The sequence below is a fragment of the Gadus chalcogrammus genome, chromosome 11 (genome assembly GCF_026213295.1).
Source record: "Gadus chalcogrammus isolate NIFS_2021 chromosome 11, NIFS_Gcha_1.0, whole genome shotgun sequence".
In the NCBI taxonomy this organism is placed as follows: domain Eukaryota; kingdom Metazoa; phylum Chordata; class Actinopteri; order Gadiformes; family Gadidae; genus Gadus; species Gadus chalcogrammus.
Window position 1 is genome coordinate 8,212,774 of NC_079422.1, and position 25,000 is coordinate 8,237,773.

The following is a 25,000-nucleotide window of genomic DNA, read 5'->3' on the forward strand; positions in this document are numbered from 1 at the left end:
TAGAGAGACAGACTGGTACAGAGGCTCACTGTCGGAGAGACCCACGGAGAGTAGACAATAGAGAGAGGTACAGAATGATGGAGAAACAGGCAGGTCAAAAGAGGGATAGGCAGGTATGAGTCAGAAAGGTTGAGCGATAGAGAGACCGACGGGTGGAGCGACAGGGACACAGACAGATATGTAGCAAGACGGACAAACAGACTGCATATACAGACACCACATGGACGACCACGGGGACCAACGCATGGAAAGACAGACCGACAGAAAGACCACGAGACAGGCATGAAGACTGAGATTCGGTTCAGCATCGACCGCCACACAGTGTGTTCTCCGTCCTGGCGGTGAGCCCCCCGGGTGTGACGGGTCTCCCTCACACCCCGCCTGCCCCCACTCCAGATCAGCTACGTGATCCTGAAGGACGAGAGCGGTGACTCCCAGTACTTCAGCATCAACTCGTACACGGGGGTGATCCACACGCGCGCCTCCTTCGACCGTGAGCAGAAGGGCTCGTACCTGATCGAGGTCCAGTCCCAGGACGGCTCCGAGTCCGCCCGCTCGGGGCAGCAGGGCCAGCCCAACACTGGTGGGTACACACACACACACACACACATGCACGCATGCATGGCGGCACGCACGCAACCAAACACACACGCACACACATACACACATGCATACACACATATGGACGCACGCGCGCGAGTACACACACGCGCAAACACATTGACACATGCACACACACACGCACGCACGCACACATGCACGCACACACACACACACAGACACACAGGCATTAAGTTCACCATAACTTCCTCTTTAACACAGTAAGCACATGAAGAATGAGATTGGATACATTGGAAACACATGCACATACACAAGGACATGTAAACACACCTACACACACACACACACACACACACACACACACACACACACACACACCATACAGACGCATAGAAACCACACACCACGCAAAAGACCCACACACACGCCTCACTCCCACACACTTTACCCACACACACTTAACCCTCCCATACTCACACACTCTGACACACCATTAAGGACGTGGATCCCCAGACAGTTAGAGGCGGTCTTTCATGTCTCGGGTTATCTGCCCCGGCCACGCCCTCCACCATCTCCATTCATTAACTCACTGTTAGCACCGTTAGCTAATGGCGCACGCTGCTAATGGTCCATGCTAATTGCTTATCAAGGTTCTGGGTCAATAACGGCCCACCATATCCATAGAGCTTTAGCCCCATATCACCATACCTCATGTTGCAGGCCCACTGGGGATGAGGTGCGATGTCACACATGCTAAGATGCTAGGCTAGGAGATGCCGGTTCCATCTCACCTTGGCCATTTGTAATGTATTCAGGTTTAACGAGCCGCCCTATGTTACCGCTATGAGGAGTGTAAAAATATTCTCTGCTATAAATCTGGCATAGGCTCCTCTCTATGATGTCCATAGGTGATTTTTCCGGAAGTGTTTTCCATAAATGGATTGAAATGGTAGTCTATTTCCAAGTACTCCCTGGTTGTATATGCTGGCGTAAAGTTTCAGTTCCAGTTTGGTCCACAGGATTTCTATGGCACTGGTCTACATTTGATGAGTTCATGAGGTTTAATATAATTGTGTAGTGGGCCAAGGCCTGGGCGTTTCGTTGCCTTTAACCTGGCTCGTTCTATATACTCAGATCACACTAATACTTAATCACAGTTCTGTCCATCGTTGACATGAGTTAATCTCCTTAGGGGTGTCTTCAAGCCCTTTGAGTCTTCTAGTCGCAGCACCTTCCATCTTCATCATGAGATGACGAGCCATCTCCTCTCCGGTCCTCGGACGAACACTCTGTGAACACAGTGACTGCAGACGTTTAGATCTCCTCGTCCCATAACCCGATCCTCCATCTCCTCCTCCTCGCTCAGACACGGCTTACGTGAGGATCTTTGTGGCTGACGTGAACGACAACGCCCCGGCCTTCGACCAATCGGTGTACGAGGTCAGCGTGGAGGAGGACCAGGAGGTTGGCTTCGTGCTCATCACCGTGACGGCCAACGACGAAGATGAAGGTGAGAACCCGTCCGGCGGCCTCCAGGCTCCTTGGTGGACCGGCTCACATCAAACGTGTCGTTTACATGGCTCGCAATATGTGTTTGTGTCCCTTGCCAGGTTTTAGTAGTTGATAAGATGATCTGGGATTGGACAGGCCGCGAGGCAGGAAGTAGTGGAGCGCCTCGCTCAGAGAGGCCCCAGGCTCGAGACACATGGGATCTAACCAGAATATTGGACTGGGAATCGAAAACTTCAGCTATGATACGGGTTGATCTACACGTACACAGGAAACAGTTTAAAGAATTATTAGAAATCCCCTCAACTAATGCAATTTATTTACATATGGTTGGTCCTGTAAAGGCCTTGCCGCTGATACTAACCAGCATCATCTGTCCTTCAGCGTTTGTTGAGTGGCTGATTGGTCCTCATGACATGCTGACACCAAACCTCAACCTTAAGCTTCTTAGGAAGGAGCCCTTGACGACTCATTCAGAATGAAAACATTCATTCTGAATGAGTCGTCATTAGTCGACATTAACATTTCAGAGGCCACTTTAATAAAGTATCATCCTAACCATACCTCCCACCCCCCCCCCCCCCCCCCCCCCCGCATCGTTCCCGGTCCTCTCTTGTCGTTCCCGGTCCTCTCTTGTCGTTCCCGGTCCTAACCGTCGCTCCGCGGCGTTAGCTTGCCGCTGCTCTCCCTCCTGGGCGTCGCTGCTCGTTACCTTGGTGTTGTGGCCGTTTGAGGTTGAGCTTATGTTTGTCCCTCTTTTCCCGCCGCCGCCGCTGAAACAAGCACATAAATAACTAAATTCACGGACGGAAAAAAACATCAAGGAGTGAGGCAAAGCAGGAGCAGCTCAGCTCGGCGGAACAACAGCCGAGCTGAGCGTGTCACTCTCCTAATAACACTGTTATGGTGGAGCAGCCCTGCATCAGAGGAACATGACAGAGGAGCACACACACACACACACACACACACACACACACACACACACACACACACACACACACACACACACAGGCATACAAGCATACACACACTCACACACACACACACATACACACACACACACACACACACACATACTAGAGACACACAAACACACACACACACACACACCAAAAACACACAGCAACACACACACGCACACACATACCCACACACATGCACATGCACACACAGGTATGCAGTTTGAAGCCTGGCTTAGCAACTGTAAAAACAGTCCCTAAGACAGCCGCTCATTGAGAAGGCGAAGGGCCAACAACAAGGATTAAAGTCTCCTGTGATCCTCCTCGTATCCTCCTTGTGTGTGTGTGTGTGCGTGCCCGCATGCTTGTGTTTGTGCCTGTGTGTGTGTTGCTTCTGTTGTTGTTGAGCACATCTGGGTTTGGTTCCGCACTGATCCCCCAGACCTGCTACGTCGGGGTTCTTGGGAGAGACATGGTGGCAGACCCACACACAACACAGAGTTAAGAAGCGCTACGGTGGCAACCCAGATTACCCCCCCCCCGGAGCCTCTCTTCAGGGGCCTGCAGGGTGATTAGACCAAGGACCCTCTGCCCAGACAGGGCAAGGAGGGAGAGGTGGCACATTTTAAATAGCATGCAGGCAGATAGGTGGCAGGCTGACATACCGGCAGACAGACAGGTTGGCTGACACACTACGACAGTTTCACAGACAGACAGAAAGAAAGAGTAAGATGGAAAAAACCGACTCATAAGCATGTCTGATGTTACACGGAGAGAAACAGAAGGTCAGACAGGCGGATAGGCAGAAAGCCATAGTCAGGAAGACATGCTGTGTGTAATCACTTGGTCCTTGGTGTGTGTGTGTGTGTGTGTGTGTGTGTGTGTGTGTGTGTGTGTGTGTGTGTGTGTGTGTGTGTGTGTGTGTGTGTGTGTGTGTGTGTGTGTGTGTGTGTGTGTGTGTGTGTGTGTGTGTGTGTGTGTGTGTGTGTGTGTGGATGATCTGCCTCAGAGCTTGGGATTAGTGGCAAAACACAAGACATGATCCGACTAAGCACTGCAACACGGCTGACTCAGCACATCCAGCCTGATCAGAGGTGTGTGTGTGTGTGTGTGTGTGTGTGTGTGTGTGTGTGTGTGTGTGTGTGTGTGTGTGTGTGTGTGTGTGTGTGTGTGTGTGTGTGTGTGTGTGTGTGTGTGTGTGTGTGTGGGGGTGTGTGCAGGGTGCATGTGAGTGCAACATAATGTGTGCATACATGAGCTTGTGAGTAAAAAAGGAAGAAACAGAACACTGTTTATTATTTATTGTTATTTTATTTATTTATAATTGAATCCTGACTAGAAGATGTGTGATCGAAGACATAAAGATGAAATAGCATTAGATATCATATCAAATGTAAAAAGCCCAGAAAGTCATTCTGCTCCTGTAATTGTCATTAAACCTTAATGTAGCTCAGATTAAATGGTGCACAGGTTCCCTTTAATCCCGTGAACCGAGATTCAATCCTTGCATTCACATCATGTATGGGAAGGTTGACTTGATCTGAAGTCCCATTAAAAAGTTCAAGCCTGCCATCCTGGTACTTCCTGACCAAACTTTCTAGAATTATTAGTTGTTTTACTTGTTTTGAAGAGCCAGTGAAACCCAAAAGTTTTTTGGTTTTAAACAAGGTAATATGTCTTATATGATTTTCAACATAGTGAGCTATGCCATTTGATCACTGTTACTGAAATAAAACCCAAATTTAGAAAAATAATATCCCAAAGTAATATCCTAAAGTATGTTTTTGCCATTTTCTCCAAAAAACTAATTTCACTCTTTCGTTCCGCTCAGTTTATTTCATGTCCGCGACGGAGTGAGTGTTTGGCTTCCCGGGCACATAGTATATCGCTATGGTGTATGTGGACTGTGAAGCTCTTTCTGAGCATTGATATATTTAATGTCAGCGTCCGATGTGGGAGAGGCTACAAGGACACCGACAGTACAAATCTATGGTGTATGGCGCATTTCATATACAATGTAGCTCATTATAACGCTTATAAACAACAATGGTACCAAAAAAGTATCACAAATTGGGCGTGGGTCGTAACCATGGGGATAACATGCCCCCCTCCTTCCGAGAACTCTCAGCCCAAAACACATTATTTTAAATCTCAATGTTAAAGTTCCAGCAGAAACAGTGGACTGGCTCTTTAATGGATCAAATCAAACCAAGATGGTGCATTGGAATGTGTGTGACATCATGTGAATCCCTGCCACAGGCTTAACTGTGGAGCACCAGAGGAATCAAACCTTCCGCCAGAACCAAACGCTCCCTATAACCTCCTTCTACCAAAACACCACTTCCTCCAAGACCCCTCATCCTCCTCCTCCACTTCCTCTAAGATGATTAGCTGCCACAGGGATTTTGTCGCCAGGTGTGTGTTCAGTCAGCTGTGATGTATGTGTGGGTGTGTGTGATGGTGATGGTGGGGTGTGTGTGTGTGTGTGTGTGTGTGTGTGTGTGTGTGTGTGTGTGTGTGTGTGTGTGTGTGTGTGTGTGTGTGTGTGTGTGTGTGTGTGTGTGTGTGTGTGTGTTTGTGTTTGTGAAAGAGGCTGAGGGAGACAGAGGGAATGTATATGTGGGCTGCAGAAGTGTAAATGTTGGAGTGCATGTGGTAACGTTTGCTTGCAGGAACACTTGTGTTTGCATGTTTATGTTTCTGTGTCTGTGTGTGTGTGTTTGTATCTGTGTGTTTGTATCCGTGTGTGTGTGTGTGTGTGTGTGTGTGTGTGTGTGTGTGTGTGTGTGTGTGTGTGTGTGTGTGTGTGTGTGTGTGTGTGTGTATCTATATCTCTGTTTGTTTGTGTGTGTGTGTGTGTGTGTGTGTGTGTGTGTGTGTGTGTGTGTGTGTGTGTGTGTGTGTGTGTGTGTGTGTGTGTGTGTGTGTGTGTGTGTGTGTGTGTGTGTGTGTGTGTGGTGGGAAGTGTGCATGTGTGCGTGATGTGGGTGGTTAAAAATGTGCCGAACGAAGTCACTTTGGTAATGAGATGAGTAGGGATTGGTTTTTGCTGATGTTGATAATTCGGCAGCACTGTGTGGTGCCTCTGGGCCACCGTCACACGCACGCACACAAACGCGCACACACACACACACACACACACACACACACACACACACACACACACACACACACACACACACACACACACACACACACACACACACACACACACACACACACACACACACACAGATTGAGGAGTCTAGTCATCTCTGCTATAGGGGGACTGTGTGGCTTCATGTGTGTGTGGGTATGTTTGGTATTTAATGCGTTAAATAGCACAATCCCATGAAATAGCACATTCAATAGCGTGTTTTCCTCACCGTCAAATGAGGTCCTCTTGATTCTGGCAGCCAGCAAGTGTGAACGTTCTTCACCTGATCAACGATAACCAAAGTCAGACCTCAGCAGTCCAGTGCTGATCTGGGTCGTTCACCGCTGTGCAGTCAGTTCGCCTTAGATTTAGGCTCTATCTCTATCCAATTCAGTTGTACACTGCAGGCTGACCATTATTTTCACTTCCATCACGTATTTCTTCCTTAATTGCTCAGAAAGTAGCGTATGGATCCATATTAACGCCTAATGGGAATTTATTGTCTGTTATGTATGCGTACGTCTTTTCTTCTTGATGTTCGGTTTGGGTCAGGGTGAGGGTTCCACAATACAAGAAAGATCATCAATGGACTGCTGTCGTCTGGTTGGTTAAATCGATCGGGTGAAGAAGGTTCATGCCTACTGCCTACGAGAATCAAGAGGAGCTTATTTGACGAAGGAAAAAGCGCTTATTATCGCATTAAATAGCACGTTCAAAAGCATTCTGAAATGCAGTCTTTTACGTGTCATAGATTCAAGGAAAAACGGTGTACTAGAAAAAGTGCCTTATTTTACAGCATGGTGAAATACAATGGCATAAAATAACGCGTTATGAAAGCTGAAACGCTGTCATCTACATTTCAATGATATATGATTACAATGAGCAGTCATTTTGTCCCTATTGGCCTTCCATACGTTCGTGCCGGCGTTTGTGAAATCATGTGTGTGCTTGTGCATGAGTGTGAGGCTTTGTGTATGAGGCTGTTTGCGTGTGTGTGTGTGTGTGTGTGCGTGTGTGTGTGCGTGTGCGTGTGCGCGTGCGCGTGCGCGTGCGCGTGCGTGTGCGTGTGCGTGTGTGTGGGTTGATGTGTGTGAGTCTGTAGTAAAGGTGAGTGGTGACCTTCTCGGTATGGAACAGAGTCATAAAACTGTGAGTGTCCAGAGACAAACTTCTCCCTCCGCCAGACATGAGCACATCTGACCTTAATCTCCAAAGTTTTGGGCCTCATGCGAGGCTTCAAATTAAATCAGCCCTATCCCGAGAAGCATCCCTGAGAGTAAGTGTGTGTGTGTGTGTGTGTGTCTCTGTGTGTGTATGTGTATGTGTGTGTTTGTGTGAGTGTGAAGGGGGCAACACCATATGGCCAGGCCGATCATTAGGGAGGCTGCTCGAGGCAAAACCACTGGAGCTGCTTTTATACACACATACGCACACACACCCCGCACATGCCCAGATACGCACACACTAACGCACACACACACACACACACTCACATACAAGGACACAAGCTATCACACACATTCACACTCTTTCCATCTCTATCGCTTTCTCTCACTCACACACACACACGCACACACACACAGACACACACACACACACACACACACACACACACACACACACGCAGCCTCGCGGTGAGTGTCACAGCAGATTGTGCTCAGAGGCTCTGACGACCTGGTGCACTTAAGCTCCTAAGACAAATACACACATGCACGGCAAAACGCCCACACACACACCCCCTTGGCGTCCCAGAAGGAGCAGTACGTATGGTAATGACGGTCCAACGTGGCTTCACAGATGGTGCTGGCCTGCTGGAGTCTCCTTGGTCCTGCTTAACAGCGAGCCGACTGGACCCAACATGGCTGCCTGTGGCCTGGACACTAACCATTGTGTGTCTTTGTTTGTGTGTGTTTGTGAGAGTGTGTGTATGTGTGTCTGTGTGTGGGTGTGGTTGTGTGTGTGGGTGTGGGTGTGGGTGTGGGTGTAGGTGTGGGTGTGTGTGGGTGTGTGTGTGTATAAGTAAGTAATAACGGCAGGGGGAGAGAGAGAGAGATTTGGATTAGATTCAAGAGCTTTTAATGAGTCCCTCTGTGTGTGTGTGTGTGTGTGTGTGTGTGTGTGTGTGTGTGTGTGTGTGTGTGTGTGTGTGTGTGTGTGTGTGTGTGTGTGTGTGTGTGTGTGTGTGTGTGTGTGTGTGTGTGTGTGTGTGTGTGTGTGTGTGTGTCAGTGTGTGTGTCAGTGTGTGTGAGATATGAAAGCATGCATTGTGTTTTTTTTTTCCTTTCAAATATTGAATAGGCCCCGTCCACATGGACCAGAACTGCAGACGCAAGTTGTGTCTTTGTGCAGAATAAACCGTTTGCCAAAGCATTGGTCTCACTTACGAAACTATGGTCACAGAAAAAAAAAAACGTCCTTTCCCTCCCCATCCCTCGACTAGCTCATGCTACTTTTTTTGCTATTTATTCCTCTATTTAGGAATGTGCTTGACACCAGGGGAAACCCTGCCACAGGCTTAACTGTGGAGCACCAGAGGAATCAAACCTTCCACCTGAACCAAACGCTCCCTAAACCTCCTTCTACCAAAACACCACTTCCTCCAAGACCCCTCATCCTCCTCCTCCACTTCCTCTAAGATGATTAGCTTCCACAGGGATTTTGTCACTAGGTGCATGTTCAGGCCGCTGTGGTGTGTATGTTTGTCTGTATGTTGGTGTCTTGTGTGTGTCGTGCGGGTGTGTGTCTGTGTGTCGTGTGTGTGTGTGTGTGTGTGTGTGTGTGTGTGTGTGTGTGTGTGTGTGTGTGTGTGTGTGTGTGTGTGTGTGTGTGTGTGTGTGTGTGTGTGTGTGTGTGTGTGTGTGTGTGTGTGTGTGTGTGTGTGTGTGTGTGTGTCAGGGATGGAAATTAACACCCGCCACACGCCATTTGCGGGTGGATTTGTATGGTGGCGGGTGAATTGTGTCACTTCACCCGCCACTGTGTCGGGTAGACTTTCCAATCAGGTCCGATCAAATTTGCATATTTAATACATTCGTTATACGGCGCTGCACAGTTCCACAACCATTACCGTCAATATCCGCCCCCCTTCTTCTTCTACGCCTCTTTTGCTGAATTGCGACTGTCAGAATCCGGGATAATGCATCGGTAACAGGGCTCTCAAGTCTCACGCATTCGGCGTGAGACACACAAAATTCAACCCATGCACACGCCACACTTCGCATTTCTCAAGCAGAGAAATTACCAATTTGGGCCGCTATTTAACAGTGTTACAGGTAGGGATCAAATCGGTTTCCCATACGTAGGGTAACCAGACGTCCTCTTTTGCCCGGACATGCCCTCTTTTTGAGACACTTTTAAAAAATGTGTTGCGGAATTTCAAAATCGTCCGGGATTTTATTAAAGCCTCATACATGTTTACATTGAATTTGCGTTGCGTTTCTCTGGGTCGTTCACAAACTAGTTAGGCTACGCCCTCCCCTACTCAGTTCTGTTCGCTTTGCATTGGTGAAGTGAGTAGGGGGAGTGGTTAGGTAGAGCCTTCGGATTGGACGGCTTGACTTACACAGTTACCGTCGTGTTTTGTATTTATTATTTTACCATTATTGTTTTATAGGGACAAACATTAACAAATTTCTCCTAGAGGGGATTGATAAAGTTCTATCTATTGAACAGAAAGAAACACTTGGTCATACTTTACACACTTTACCACAGCATTGGCCTACTGAATGCCACAGATATATTTTCAGCATTGGACTGAATGCCACATAAATATAGTTTGCACGTTTGCAACGTTTAAAAGTTCAGAGTATAAAGTTCAAGTATATGCCTCTACTTGTATTGCTTAAGCCAATAGCCTTTTGAGGCAGTGTTTTTTTCTGAATATTAGTGTTAAGGGCCAATTATGCTTACTATCATACGTTAGTTACCATGTCTGTGGACACATTTGTATGCAGTCACATTATAAAAAAACAAATGTTCCTTCCGACTTATGATGGTGTAGCCATGCATGTTGTTTTATTGTTAATGTCAATTTGTTTTTTAATGAAAATACTTTGTATAGATGAATTATCCCCAAACTTGTCATCGTAACACCAACTGATGTGTATGAAAAACACTTTTCTTATCTATTGTTACCAATATATTGTTTAAAATGTATGCATATATTGAAAAAATATATAGCGTATAAAAAGTGGCTGGTAAAAAAGATGAATGGCTGGTAGATTTTTAAATCTACCTGCCACAGTGGCTGGTGGGCAAAAAAGTTAATTTCCATCTCTGGTGTGTGTGTGTGTGTGTGTGTGTGTGTGTGTGTGTGTGTGTGTGCGTTTTGGTGTGGTGTTTGTCTGTGTGTTGGTGTGGGTGCGTGTGTGTGTGTGTGTGTTGGTGTGGTGTGTGTATGTGTGTTGTGGCTGGTTAAAAAAGGTGCTGAACTATTAAAACAGCCCTTTCTCCAAGCGACTTGCAGGCAACTCATACATCTATTATCATGGACCAAGTCGGGGCTAGGCATCTCGCTGAGGGAGGCCTAGAGAGACATCAAGGACTCAACTTAAAGCCCCTCTCAGCCCGAGAATCAAACACCGTCGCCACCATGCAATGCTTCCCTGAACTCAAAGTTGTGCGTTTGTGGTGCCCCCAGGTGCCAACGCCAAGCTCCGCTACCAGATCACGTCGGGCAACGCGCTGGGCACCTTCGACGTGGAGCCCGAGGTGGGCACAATCTTCGTGGCCCAGCCCCTGGACTACGAGATGGAGCAGCGCTACGAGCTGCGCCTGGTGGCGTCGGACGGCAAGTGGGAGAACCAGACGCTGGTGGTGGTGCAGGTGGCCAACAAGAACGACGAAGCGCCCGTCTTCCAGCAGACTGAGTACCACGGCGCCGTCAGCGAGGAGATGAGCCAGCTGCCCGTCTTCGTCCTGGAGGTGAGCCCCGTCTCCGGGTGGATGTATGTTTGGGGGGTTGCCAGGCGAATGCCATGCAAACCTCTTTCACCGTGTTGGTTTGTATCATGCCATTGGGTGGAGGCTTTTGGACTTTAAAAGCATTGTACAATATACATTCACTCACTATAAAGTTGTGCAATATAGTGAGTGAATGTGAATGAGTGAATGAATTGTTAGTATGGTTGGCATCATTGGGAAATTAACCCCTTACCCTGTGCGTGTTAATGTCTTCCTCCACCGTGGACACCTGGGCAGGGTTATAAGACAAAATTCCTTACAAAATGTGACAGAATTTGAATTTATACTGCCAATCTTAATAAAAAGAATCCAGTGTCGTAATTACGTTTGTCAGAATGCAAAGATCTGTGGGCAGCACCACTCTGTGACCCGCGTCTGGGACGGGTCCCGAATCAGCAGTCTGTCGACACCGCGTCCCGCCCTGCTCAACAACACATGGGAGGAGATCAGGTTCTACCCCAGGGTAACACAACTCAATTTGTCACGGAGGGAGCAAAAAAAAAGGCAGGGGGGAGGTTTTGCCCGGAGCGGGGGAGTGCAGGATGCGGGCGGTGGACGCATCGCCACAGACAGTAACACATCACACATGTGTGACACGGTTCACACAACACTGGCCCCACATCCACACCCGCCTGCGCTGAGGTCCGCCCGAACCCGATGCGCCCGACGGTACGGCTGCCCGCAACTTTTTAAAGAGGGGAAAACAAGTTGTGTGAGGGCGGGGGGGGTACTGGGGGTGCGACCTTATCCCTCGGGCGGGACTCAGCCGCCTTTCATCAGCCCCACTCTCCACACTGCTGCATCGGCCACAGGGGTCAATCCCATTCCTGGAGGAAGCCCCTCAGTCAGCCGGCGGTGGGACACGGTGGAGGGGAGCGAGCCGGAGAGAGGTGATGTGTAACTGAGACCACCGCCCCGGCCTGGCAACCCCCCACCCCCCCCCCCCCACCCTCCCCTTTAGCTGGGGCAATTGATTGGACGCGGGGTCTCTGTGACGAGCAGAAGAAATAGAATCCCCTTCCTGCCTCCCATCATGCATTAATACGATCCAGCAGCTGGGGACGGGAGGGGGAAATCTCATTGACATGAATATTATATGGTTCTTTTTCTAATGTTTGCGTGAATTTGCCACACGTTTTGCGCAGTATTGTCATTGAATTCCGAAGGAGGGGATGTGATCAAGGGTGGATGGTGGGGGGAGTGCTACTTCAAAGGTAACTGGAAACAAACCCTCTGGTATAAGGGAGAGGAGGATGGAAATTGTGTTTCCCTGCCGTCTGTCGACAGCTAATGACTTTTAATTGGATTTTGCGGAAGGATGTGAGCGTTGCTGTCACCGTTGGCACTGTTGTTAGAGGGGGGTTCAGGGGAGGCAGCAAGCAGGTTAGCTTTCACGGACTAAAAAGGTTTTTTACTGATTTGTTTCGGTTTTATGGACATTTAAACGTATTGATAAGCGGTAACTCAATTAAAATTAAATGAGAAAAACTGGGAATATAATTTTCTTGTTATGCAACAGCAATGACCTGAATTGTTAATGTAACAGCTTTTAGAAACAAACGAAAAAGTTAATTTCCCAAAACAGAAAATTGGGGGGTTTTGGTTGTAAGGTATATTTCCATCCAAAGTATCTTTGGAACAATGTCTATTTTTGGAGTAAGATATTTTTTCTTGATATATTTCTTTTCATTTTTCTTCTTTAACATGTGAGAAATGAGCAGTTAAAGGTTAGAGACTCCACTGTACTCGACCAATAGTCTATCCTGCCCCCATTTTAATAGTACAAAAACAGTACGGTTTAAAGTACAGTAGGGACTGTACTTTAACTGACCTGTCTTCAGACCCCAGAGCTCCTCCAGGGTAGTGACCCATCCTGTGTGTCCCCCCCGTCCTGTGTCCCCCCCCCCCCCCCCCACCAGGTGTCGGCCACCGACCCAGACCTGGACGCGGACCAGGCCGCCCTGCGCTACTCGCTCCACGGCCAAGGCGCCGGCACCGAGTTCACCATCGACGAGCGCACCGGCCGCATCTCAGCCCAGCGGCGGCTGGACCGAGAGGAGCGGCCCGCCTGGAGGTTCCTGGTCCTGGCCACCGACCAGCGCGGGACGGGGCTCACCGGCTTCGCCGACGTTCTCCTCGAGGTGCGCGACGTCAACGACAACGCGCCCTTCTTCCCCTGCCCGGCGCCCGCCTCGGACGGCTGCTTCGTCGGGCACGTGGCGGAGAACTCGCCCGCCGACACCTCGGTCATGGAGATGCGCGCCACCGACCCGGACGACCCCAAGGAGGGCCGCAACGCCGTGCTCAGCTACCGCATCATCCAGAACATCCGCAACGAGATCAACCTCAACCTGTTCTCCATCAACCCCGCCACCGGCACCATCTTCACCGTGCTGCGCTCGCTGGACCGCGAGGCGGACGACCGCTACCTGGTGGTGGTGGAGGCCCGGGACGGCGGGGGGCTCACGGGCACGGGGACCGCCACCATCGTGGTCACGGACGTCAACGACCACCCGCCCGTCTTCACCCAGAGGATCTACACGGCTCAGGTGGGTCTACCTGGGGGTTTGTTTGGTCTCCTGTTTTTGGGATAATCTCAATTTATTCATACCGCTGATTTGATCTGATTCTGATTTCAGGTCAGTTCTGAGGGCAGACCGTTGTTAAGTGTTTTCTGACCTGCTTTGGTGTCAAACTTTCACTGCTACATTGATTTTGCTCCACCGTCATGGTTTAGTGCTATCGAATGCTGAATCATGCATTGAGTGCTGCAACCTATTTGCCATTAATATACACAGTCAAAACTCATCAACCAAATATCATGCATCTTCAAGACAGAGGGTGCATTCCAAATGAAGGAACACCCTGAAATAAAACATTTGACAAAGGGAAACGTAGGACTAGTGCATGTAACATATGCGGTTACTTTTCCAGTAAAGATCATTGACATTTCTGTGGTTGGTAACTTCAGGTGGCTGAGGAGCTGGAGGTGAACAGCGAGGTCCTGGTGGTCTCCGCCACAGACGGAGACCAGGGGGAGAACGCCGTGGTCACCTTCAGCATCGTCAGCGGCGACGAGGACAGGAAGTTCTTTGTGGAGACGGACAAGGTCAACCGGCGCGGCGTCATCCGGCTCAAAAAGAAGATCGACTTCGAGAAGCCCCTGGAGAGGACCTTCAACCTGACGCTGAAGGTGGAGGACGCCGACTTCTTCAGCCTGGCCTACTGCCTGGTGCAGGTGGAGGACTCCAACGACCACCCCCCCGTGTTCTTCCCCCAGTTCTACGAGGCGCCCCCCATGTCCGAGGACGTCCCGGTGGGCACCATCGTGGCCCAGGTCTCCGCCTCGGACTCGGACTCGGGACAGAACGGCCGCTTCTCCTACACCATCGCCCAGGACTCTGACCCCTATGGCCAGTTCATGGTGGACCAGTCCGGCTGGGTGGTGGTGGCCGCCCCCCTGGACCGGGAGAGGGTCTCGCAGCACCGGCTGGTGGTGCTCGCCACCGACACGGGCAGCCCCCCGCTCACGGGCACCGCCATCGTCACGGCGACGGTGCTGGACGTCAACGACAACGGGCCGGAGTTCGAGGCGGCGTACCGGCCCGTGGTGTGGGAGAACGCCGCGGCGCCGCAGACGTTGCGCATGAACGACACGTCGCTGCTGCTCCACGCCGTGGACCGCGACGCCCCGGCCAACGGCGGGCCCTTCGCCATCCGCCTGCTCATGCTGACGTCGGACGCCGCCAACTTCAACCTGACGGACCTGCGCAACGGCAGCGCCGCGCTCACCGCGCTCCGCACCTTCGACCGCGAGCGCCAGAAGGAGTACCGCCTCCCCATCCTGATGGTCGACAGCGGCACGCCGCCCATGAGCTCCACCAGCACGCTGACCGTCGTCATCGGCGACCGGAACGACCACCCCCACGCGCCGGGCCACACTGACTTCATCGTGTATACATATGAGGGTACGTTCTGTTTCATCATGGACGCTTTGCGGTTGCAGTTTTTCCACTTCAACTTTGTTATATTGTCATAAAACAAAGCTGAAAGCAGCTCTTTGACACCAGCTCATATGTTAAAATAAATCACTTATTTCACAAGTTCTATTTCCAACCCTTCTTCTCATTCAGCAGCATCACCTTTTTGTACGAAAAAAATATTTACAAAATGTGAACGAATTTGGATTTATACTGCCTTAATCAAAATAATCAAATTTCCTAATTAAGTTTTTGTCAGAATTCAAAGATCTAAGGGCCGCACCTCTCTCTGACCCACCTCTGAAGTGCCAAACGTTCAGAACGCCGTCCCCTAATGACGAGGTTAAGTATAGTGGTCCCCGCGCGGCGGCGCGGCCACAGCCCCGCTGAGCTCCTTTAAGGCAGCCTTCTCTCCGTGGTGAACAGACCCACTCCCTCTCCCGCCGTGACGCTGTGTTGTTGGAGTTAGCTGCGCGCGTCAGGGCGGTTAGCCTCTGTCGGCGGCGCTGGCTGCCTAGGACGCGGTCTTGTCACACTTGACTGCGCCCGTCCTCCGGCAGCACACTCACATCACTTATTTAGCGCTGCCTGCCATCTGTCAGCGCGCCGTCACTCGCTGGAGAAACCCGGGCCTTTTTTTTTGTCTTCTACTCCTTCTTCTTCTGCTCCCTGTTTTAAGCGGCGTCCCCCTTCTCGATGAGAGGACGTTAACCTGCTAACAGGAAGCCACGGCGTAACTTAAGAGAACAATTAGGACACCGGCTTAGCCGCGGAGAACCGACGGGCTCATTAACAGGAGACGTATTTTCCTATGAAGCGTCTTATTTCACGGCTAACGAGATTATACAGCGCTCGGTTAGGGTTTTTTCTTTCTCAAAAGGGTAAAACCGTATGCCCCCCCTTCCCCCCTACCACCCCCTCCACTGCTCTGTCAAAACGTGTCCAATGTGCGCCAGAGAGCTGGCGCTCGCGGCCTTATCTCCCTAAATAGGTGCTCCTATTCTCTGCCTCCTTCACCTCCCTCGCTCCCCTCTCCTCCCTCTGTCATTTCTTAGGCTCTCACTATTCTGCTCCTCTCCACTCAAATCTTTAGCTGTTCTCCTCGCATTCTGTCCTCTCTCTTTATCCCGTCACTCTTTCTCGCCATTCCTCCTCTTCTTCTCTTCTCTCTTCCCTTCTATCCATCTCTCCCATTTGCTTTTTGCTGTTTCTTCATTATTCTCTTCATCACCTCCATCAGCCTCAATGATAATTTCACTCATTCTGTGTTTTTATGTATGTTTGCCTGTATATGTGCTCATCCGTGTGTGTGTGTGTGTGTGTGTGTGTGTGTGTGTGTGTGTGTGTGTGTGTGTGTGTGTGTGTGTGTGTGTGTGTGTGTGTGTGTGTGTGTGTGTGTGTGTGTGTGTGTGTGTGTGTGTGTGTGTGTGTGTGTGTGTGTGTGTGTGCGTGCGTGTGTGTCCCACCACCAGGCATGCTCCCCGCGACAGCGCTGGGTAAGATCCAGTCCCCTGACCTGGACGACTGGAGCCAGAAGGAGTATCACCTGGAAGGACAACCGTCCAGGTACTGACACCTCCTCCTCCGCTGACGGCTATCAGCTGACCGCCATAACGTCTCTATATGGACTGACAACCCCCTGCCAACCCCCCGAAACACACATAGCGATAAGGATAGCCTGGGAGACAAAGAGCCAGAGCTAGTGAGAGAGAGAAAGGGAGCGAGAGAGAAGGAGGGAGATTTGTCAAGATATAGGGTGAGATGGATCAATTGATAGTTTATCCCTTTGCCTCCCTCTCGATTCTCTCTCACTCTTGCGCTCTCCCTTGGATAGATAGATGCCAAGAAACAGACGCAGAGAGAAAGAAGGGTCCTTGTACGAGGCCAGAATGACAGCAAAGCAAACGGAAGGAAAATCTTTGAGGCACGGTAGGAATCTAAACAAGAGATTCTGATGCAACAGAGGGCATAGCTCTTACAAGAGAACAGAGTTGGAACTGCTGGACCCGGTGTCACTGCTGCCAACATTATAGACTAAAGTCCCTGTTCGTTTTAATTGGTACTTTGGTTTCTAATAGATTTACACACATCTTAATCTCCTTTAGTGTGGAGCAAAGCACTACAAAAAAGAAGAAGACACGATTGTATTTTGGGTTCTATTGCCATCGTTACTTCCTCCGCAATGCACACAACATGTGGTCTTTGAGGTACTGCTCCAGATGAAAGTCTATATTTCATCACTTTGTTGACTCGTTGAAGCCAAAACGGCGAGCAACTATTTGCTGTCCTGGTGGTGCACATCTGACACCAACAGAGAGAGAGAGAGAGAGGGAGAGGGAAAAAGGTGGCTTGTTGGCGGGATGGGAAGACTCATGATAAAGTGTATATGTGCGGAGAGAAGACTGGCAGTAACGTTGTGCCGAGTGTGCCACTGTGAGGCAGGGAAGAAAGGCTTCACAAAGTGGTGAAAGACGAGCAGTGCGAAGACACCGTGTGAGACGTCAGGGAGAGGGTTATCAATAGTTAATAAGCTGAATATTCCCAGGCAGGCGCAGTAAGGGAGCGCTAGTTTTGTTGTGATGAGGTTGGGCTTCACACAGACACCTTGAACACTGGATCAAATTAAGCGCTGTGACTCCCTCCTCGAACACACACGTGAACGCGTGCACACACGCACACACACGTCCCTCGGATGCACAACACCTGGGAGGATGGAGGGAGTCCTAGGAGGAGGGGGAGGGAGTGGAGAAGAAGAAGAAAAATAACTTTTTTCGTCAAGCTCTCCCCGTCTTTCACCACAGAGGCTGCGGTACTGTTTGGAAGGCAGAATTCTGTGGTAATGCGCATACATGCTGAGGATCACAGCACACCAGACATGTGATATTAATGTATTATGTAGGCAGACTTCTGCTGCCAAGGAAAGAAAGAATAGGGAACCACCATCGAAGGCTGTTGTCATTGCTCCAACATTTACCACCGAGCTCTTCAAGGGCTTGTCATCCAAAACATTTTAGGATGAGAGTTCCCAACGTCTAGCCGGGGGGGGGTTGGGGTCTGATGACGCCATCCAACCAATCACGAAGAAGCATGAAAACGGCTTGGCCTGAATCTTTTTACAATCCGCAAAACTTCGTCTCACAGGATGATGAGCTTTCGTTTCCATCACTTAAATGTTGTGACAATCATCCTTACTATTTACTATTACTTTTAAACTAGTGTGAGATATACGTCCTCACTGAGCAGGTAGGGGTCGGTTAAGGACGCCTATAGGGAGACTGCAGATATCCCTTTGACTGGGAGCCACACACCGGTGGCTCGCCTGCCTGCCGCCCTTACCCTCGGAGCAGCTGGACCAATATCATTCACCCCACCACACCAATGGATCAAGGACGCTTGTCTGGTTGGAGTTTGGCACCGGGGCGGGGTCAGTGGAGGACTAGGTCGGGGTTGCGGTCACCCCCGACCCGAAAGGAGGGGGGGGTGAGGTCACACCGCATGGCCGGTGGCGACTATTATCGGATTGGGTGGGGTCGATGGGGGCAAGAGACCGGATATGACGCGGTGAACGGGCTCATGACGGACACTAGTGTTGATCCTCTTGTTCTGGGGTCAGTCCAAGCAGGTCGTGCTGTAATTGAATCGATTGATCCAATGGGTTTGTCCCAATGTAGAACAGAGAGCTTGGCACCAGAACCCACATTCACATCTGATGAGCAGCCTTATTAAGCCTTGTTCATTTGACAAATGATGATGTAATATGTATATGTTGGTATTGCAACGATTCCCACTATTTTCTCCCCTATTGTTTTTACATAAACGTATTGATGCTATCTAATTTACTTTATCTTGTATCGTTGCTGCTATGTTGAGGTGTATGGCTGTTTTAATCTTGTGTACTTGTACAATAAGATGTAATACAAGTAATTCTTATCTGATTTTGATCACTGGGGCTATCTGTGGCTATGCCTATAATCCCATAAGCGTTCTTCCCACGTGTCAGATTAAGCCTTAACCTCTTCATCTCTCATCCCTTTTCCTTTCCTTAACCGCTTGTCTCCTCTCCTTCACTGTCCTCCACTCTCCTAATCTCCTCTCTCCTCTCCCCTCCTGTGTACCCTCCAGGTTGTTCAGTCTGAACCAGCACTCGGGCCAGCTTAGCATCAAGGATGGGGCCCCGCCCGGCTCCTACGACCTGCAGGTGCGGGTGTCGGACCAGACCTGGCCCGACGTGGTTTCCAGCGCCCGGGTCCTGGTGTCCCCGCTCCCAGAGGACGCCCTGCACAACGCAGGCTCCCTGTGTCTGTCCAGTGAGTCACATTATCATGAGTTACATGTTAATCATATGCACCGGAAGTTGTTCAACTATGTTAAAGTTTGTGCAGACTTTATCGAGTTGTAGGCAGTGGCCAGGAATCAAGCTCAGGGATGCTTCTCTTGGTCCATCCTTCTACTGAACGACAATAGAGATCCTGTATTCTTTCTACGTTCAACGCGCGAGAAAAGTTAAATATGTTACAGTTTCCATTTTTCGCACTTTCCGACTTTTCCTCCAGAAGTGCTGAATATTTCTCCAATTCTAAAACGTATAAAAAAATGTCACACACACACTCACAAAACCGCCCCCTAATTTCCCTCAGAAGCTGATTGTGTGACAGGGTTGCCAGGGAAACCCTGCTTGACATCTATGTGATGTCAAGTGTCCCACAGCGCCGCGGGCCAGGCTTTTGTTGCCTGTGACTAGTCTCCTGGGAGGGATGCTGATTGGCTGGCAGCTCCCTCAGGTGCCTCGCTCACCAGAGACCCACCTGTCTAACCTCGCCTCTCAGCAAGGCATGATGGGAAATAAATAACCCATCTCCAGAGTCTTTATCGTCTCCCCTTGTCTCCTGCTCCCTTCCCTTCCAATTCTTTTTTTCAAGCTTTTCTTCTCATCTTTCGGGTCTTACTCTTTCCCTCTGCCTCTCTCTCTGCCTTACTTCTCCATCTCATGTCAACCGTCGCAAACAGGGTGTGTTGTTCCTCTAATGCTTCTGTTCAGTCGGTTAGCAACATCTAAAGCAGCTTGCGCTGTATCACTGTCAGATAAATGTCGCCAAGAAGCAGGTAGGGGGCATCTTGCTCAAGGATGCCTGCATAGAAGCCTGTGGACATCTGTCTTCAAAACCAAAACCTTTTGACTGTGGTTAACAACCTAGAAACTAGACTAGCCTGCCCCTAGCTTCATATCATGTTATTTCATTAATACATGCTGACATTTCTCATTTAGAATTTTGATAGTGCCTTTTTTTTAAGATTCGGATTTTGAATCAATTCTATTTCTGCATAGACGGTGAAGCTGTGATGCAGTCCTAATAAAATAATCAACCGCACCTTTTCTTCTCCCCCCCTCTCCTCCCTCTCATCTCCCTACCCCTCTCCTCCCTTTCTTCTCCCTCCCTCCCTCCCTCCCGCCCTCTCTTCCTCCCTCTCTCCTCCCGCCCTCTCCCCCCCTCCCTCTCTCATCCCTTCCTCTCTCCCTCCTTCACTCTCTCCACCCATCCACCCTCTCCTCCCCCCTCTCCCCCACCCTTCCTCTATCTCCTCCCTCCCTCTCCCCTCCCTTCCTCTCTCCTCCTCCTCCCCCTGCCCTCCCCCAGACCTGACCAAGGACGACTTCTTCAGCACCCCTGGGGGTGGAGACGGCAGGAACCAGGAGAGCGGGTTCACCAGGCTGGGTCGGGTGCTGGCTGAGCTCCTCCAGACGGACCCTGAGAAGGTGCAGGTGTTCTCGGTGAGCGACGCAGGCCGGCGAGGGGAGAAGGAGCTCAACGTGTGGTTCGCCGCCCACGGGTCGCCCTACTACAAGGCCGAGAAGCTCCACGGATATGTGGCCGCGGGCCGGGCCGAGGTAAGGGGGGGGAACCAGTTAGCCAATCGAATGACTTCTGAGATGTCTTTGTATTTCTATGGTAATTTATGCAGATGCATGACATATACTCAACGTTGAAGTAACTACAACAAATTTAGTACCAAAGTGTGGAGAAAACGTGCAGAAAATATGAAGGATCAGAATGGGAATAATGTAACCATTTTTTATTATTATTTATTTTATTTATTTATATTTGTGTAATCAGTAGAAGTCAAGTACATAGTAGGAGTTAAGTGAGATATGCTATAAATACAACTGCTGCAGGTGCTATAGCAAGAATAGGGCTCTGAGGATCATGGGGCTTGAATCCAGAACCTTCCGTCTGGGAGCCAGGTGATGTTTTGTGTTAATGTGAAGATAAATACTACAAAACTAGTAGCATTTGTCGTAGAAGTAGTACTTATGTTTGCCAGTCTTAAGGGACACTGACTTGACAGTGGCCAGTTCAGATCATAAGACGAGTGATTTGAAGAACTGCTGCCTCACCTGCTGGGTGGAACACAGCCAACTAATGCCTGCTAAATGCTCCTTGAGAGCTACGCCCCTGCTGAGAGAAACAGGCTATTAGTGATAGTTAACACATAATGTACCTAATTAAAGGCTAAATATAGCGCCCTAGCAAACACACATACACACACACATGCAGACACATAGCGGTAAACATCGAGTGATTTGAGGCACTTAAATCATTTCGATTAGCATAGTAGCTAGTGACCCCAAGCTAATGCTTATGAAGGGGACATTACGGACGCATAACAAATCAAATGGACAGGTAGAAAGAATGAGAGAGACGGCTTTTATTATTTAGAATTTCCCCAAATGGACCATTAACATTCACACAGATCCAGATCAGTGCACACTAGCAGGCAAATAAACACATAAACACACACACACAAACAAACACACAAGTGCACACGCACAAAAACACACGTACACACACACACACACACACACAAATACAATCACGCACAGTATTAGTGAGCCGTTCCATTGCCACACAAGGTCACATTGACATTTAAATTACCAAAATCTCTCGCTCCTCTAACCTTCTCTGTCTCTCTTCTTTCTCTCTCTATCCTCTGTCTTTCTCTCCCTCTCTATTTCCTCTCTCTCTCTCTCTCTCTCTCTCTCTCTCTCTCTCTCTCTCTCTCTCTCTCTCCCACTGCAGCTGGAGGCTGCTCTTGGCGTGACCATCTCCCAGGTGGGCGTGGACGACTGTCCCTACACCGACTGCAGCCAATCGGATGGCTGCAGCACGGTGGTGTCCTTTAGCCCCGTCGCCGTGGAGCTGAGCTCCGGCAACACCACCCTGGTGTCGGTGGCCGCCTCCACCGAGGCCAGGTGTGGGTGCGGCGGACGGGAGAGACCCCACCTGTCCTGCTCCTCCTACCCAGCCCAACCCTGCCTCAACGGGGGCACCTGCCAGGACAGTGACCTGGGCTACAGGTGAGCTCTATCCTGGTCCCCTCCGACCTGCACCGTCTCCTTGTTGTTTCCGTTCATTTCATTAGGTCAGTTTGACCTCTATGGTATGTTATTACCCACACCTTGTGCACAACCTATAGATACTTACAAAACAGCTGTTTATATCAACACCCCCTGGGCTATTCCCTGGTGCCATGATCCTGAGCTTCCATTACCACACTGCCCCCTACCGTGGCGGAAGTCCAATTTCACATCATCCCAATTAAAATATATATACACAATATAATTGCAATAAGAAGAGGAAGAATAACAATAATATCAATAATAATAATAATTTCTCTTATGCGAGTCTGTGAGAAGGGGAAGGGTTTCACCTTCTCAGAGGTATAAAGAATGATTACATCAAGAATGATTTCCATTGAATACAGCTGCTGTATTCCTTCATTAGCAGATATTTAGGTCTACTCTACGACTCTACTCTACTCTATTCTATCTGAGTTGGATCGTGGGTTCGTGACTCCGCTCCATTCGATCAGGTTTTAGCTGGATAGCATTGCCCGAGCTTGGGCCAGCAGGAGTGGCTGGCAGGGGATGATGTCTTCAGTGCTTATTGACGTTAGCATTCCCCTGCTAGCCTACAGCTGGTGTGGGTCCCAAGTTGTTAGCATCAGATGCGTCAGCTGGTGGATTTGAAAAGAGAGAAATTGGGAGCTCCAATTTGTACCACGCTTAGATACCCGTCTAAATCTGTCAGCTATTTTGGAACGTTTTTAGATGCAAGGAAAGACGCCTTCTGGTGAAGATTGGCCCTCAGGGAACTCCTTTCTGGCTCTAAATTGCTATCTTTGAAATGTCACATCACTTTACAATTAAGGATATTTGTGATGGCTGCCTCTGAATTAGCCTTGGAGCATAATTCTGCTTCTCTCTTCTTTGTTAATCCCTCTGTATTTTGGCGTCTTTGTACTATTCTGATCTTGTCTGGCTTACTGCTAATCTTTTTATTTATTTTAAACACTTTCAGCACTGCTTAAATCAAAAGCCTCACAAAATACAACATACCAATATTGGAGTCTCTCAATCTCTCTTCCTCCCACTCCCTCTTTGTTCTCTCTCTCTCTCGCTCTCGCTCTCGCTCTCGCTCTCGCTCTCGCTCTCTCTCTCTCTCTCTCTCTCTCTCTCTCCAGGTGTAAGTGTCCTCCTATGTACGACGGCCCAGAGTGCCAGCAGACCAAGCACACCTTTGGGGGGCAGGGCTATGCCTGGTTTCCTCCCATCAGGCCTTGCTTCCAGAGCCACATCTCCCTGGAGTTCCTGGCCCAGTCAGCCAATGGGCTGCTCCTATACAACGGCCCACTAGGCGCCGCCCACCCGGGGGAGCCAGAGGACTTTATTGCTATAGGTCAGTTGTGTGTCAAAACGTCAGTTGTGGTAAAAGTAACTCCCGCTGAATGTATTATAATGCAGAGATTGTTCACTTTAAGTGAACAGTAGCAGCAACATTAGATGATACACTTAAAGGTTGGGTACGGAATTTGCTTTTTTGGCCATTTTTGCAGAATTACTTGAAATCCTTATCATAACCCACTTACAGCCACTGAGTTAGAAGTACTGACACTGAAAATTGAACAAGTCAATCATCTGTGGAACGGGCAGGGCTCGAAAAACTCCAGCCAATGATTTCCAGAGCCACCGAGTTGCATTGGACAGTAAGTACGTCAATCAAACGGTCGTACTGCACTCCCCCTCCCCCGCGCCCCCTTCGTGCAGTACTCGTGACCCAGAGCAAGCTCCTGTTTGTTGTTATCCTGCGGTAGCTACTGGAACTAGTTAATCCACATTTGGACCTAGCAGTAGAAGACAATTTCCATGGCAGACAAGACGCCACCATCCCCATGTTGTTTTTTTAATGTTGCCATGTTGTTTAACGAAAACCTACGCTAGCCTGGCTCGCTCTCGCGCATCTGTGTTCGCGCTCGTGCATGATTGCGCGTCCAGGTACTTGGAATGGGTGGAGTCAGAGTCAGCGTTGAAGGAGAGGGGGTAGGACCATTTCAGTTGTGTATTTTCAAAATCTGCTGGCGTTTCGCAAATCCCATACCCAACCTTTAAGTCTTGTTGGTCTTTGGGCTTCTCTCGTCAGTCGTGTGAGTAAAAACACAACAGACACGTTAGAGGTGGCTTCCACTGTTGCTAGGAAACTCTGTGTTGTTAAAGGTTAAGATTTTTTTAACTTTTATCAAATTGAACGATTTAGAAAACACTGTTATCTCAAGCTCCTGTAGGTAGTGATGTTATGGTTTGCGTCGTGGCATCGGGGCGTGTGTCGAGTACCTCGGCTCCTCGCCCCAGCGAAGCTCCGTATCGAGTAGGATTCACATAGGCGAAATGACGTAGCGTGTGACGTTCGAGGCTTCATCTCGGGCTGTTCCACGATATGGGTTCACAATTGGCACATCATTTACAAAAAGAAGACACTACCCAGTTCCAAGATCACTTTAATGGCTATTGAATTAATCACACTCATTATCAGTCAGTTTTATTATTACAATTATTAGTA

The 25,000-nt window shown here is 49.4% G+C and overlaps 1 protein-coding gene across 1 annotated transcript in view; it reads left to right on the forward strand.

The window, feature by feature from the left end:
* Nucleotides 1-25,000, forward strand: part of si:dkey-22o22.2 (neural-cadherin) — a 116,907-nt gene that overhangs the window by 79,542 nt on the left and 12,365 nt on the right. The window contains exons 15-24 of the mRNA XM_056601273.1: nt 397-583; nt 1,928-2,071; nt 10,805-11,088; nt 13,047-13,676; nt 14,099-15,095; nt 16,580-16,673; nt 19,230-19,414; nt 20,744-20,994; nt 22,184-22,461; nt 23,628-23,842. Of these exons, the coding sequence (XP_056457248.1) occupies nt 397-583; nt 1,928-2,071; nt 10,805-11,088; nt 13,047-13,676; nt 14,099-15,095; nt 16,580-16,673; nt 19,230-19,414; nt 20,744-20,994; nt 22,184-22,461; nt 23,628-23,842 (3,265 nt within the window). The remainder of the gene's footprint in view (nt 1-396; nt 584-1,927; nt 2,072-10,804; nt 11,089-13,046; nt 13,677-14,098; nt 15,096-16,579; nt 16,674-19,229; nt 19,415-20,743; nt 20,995-22,183; nt 22,462-23,627; nt 23,843-25,000) is intronic.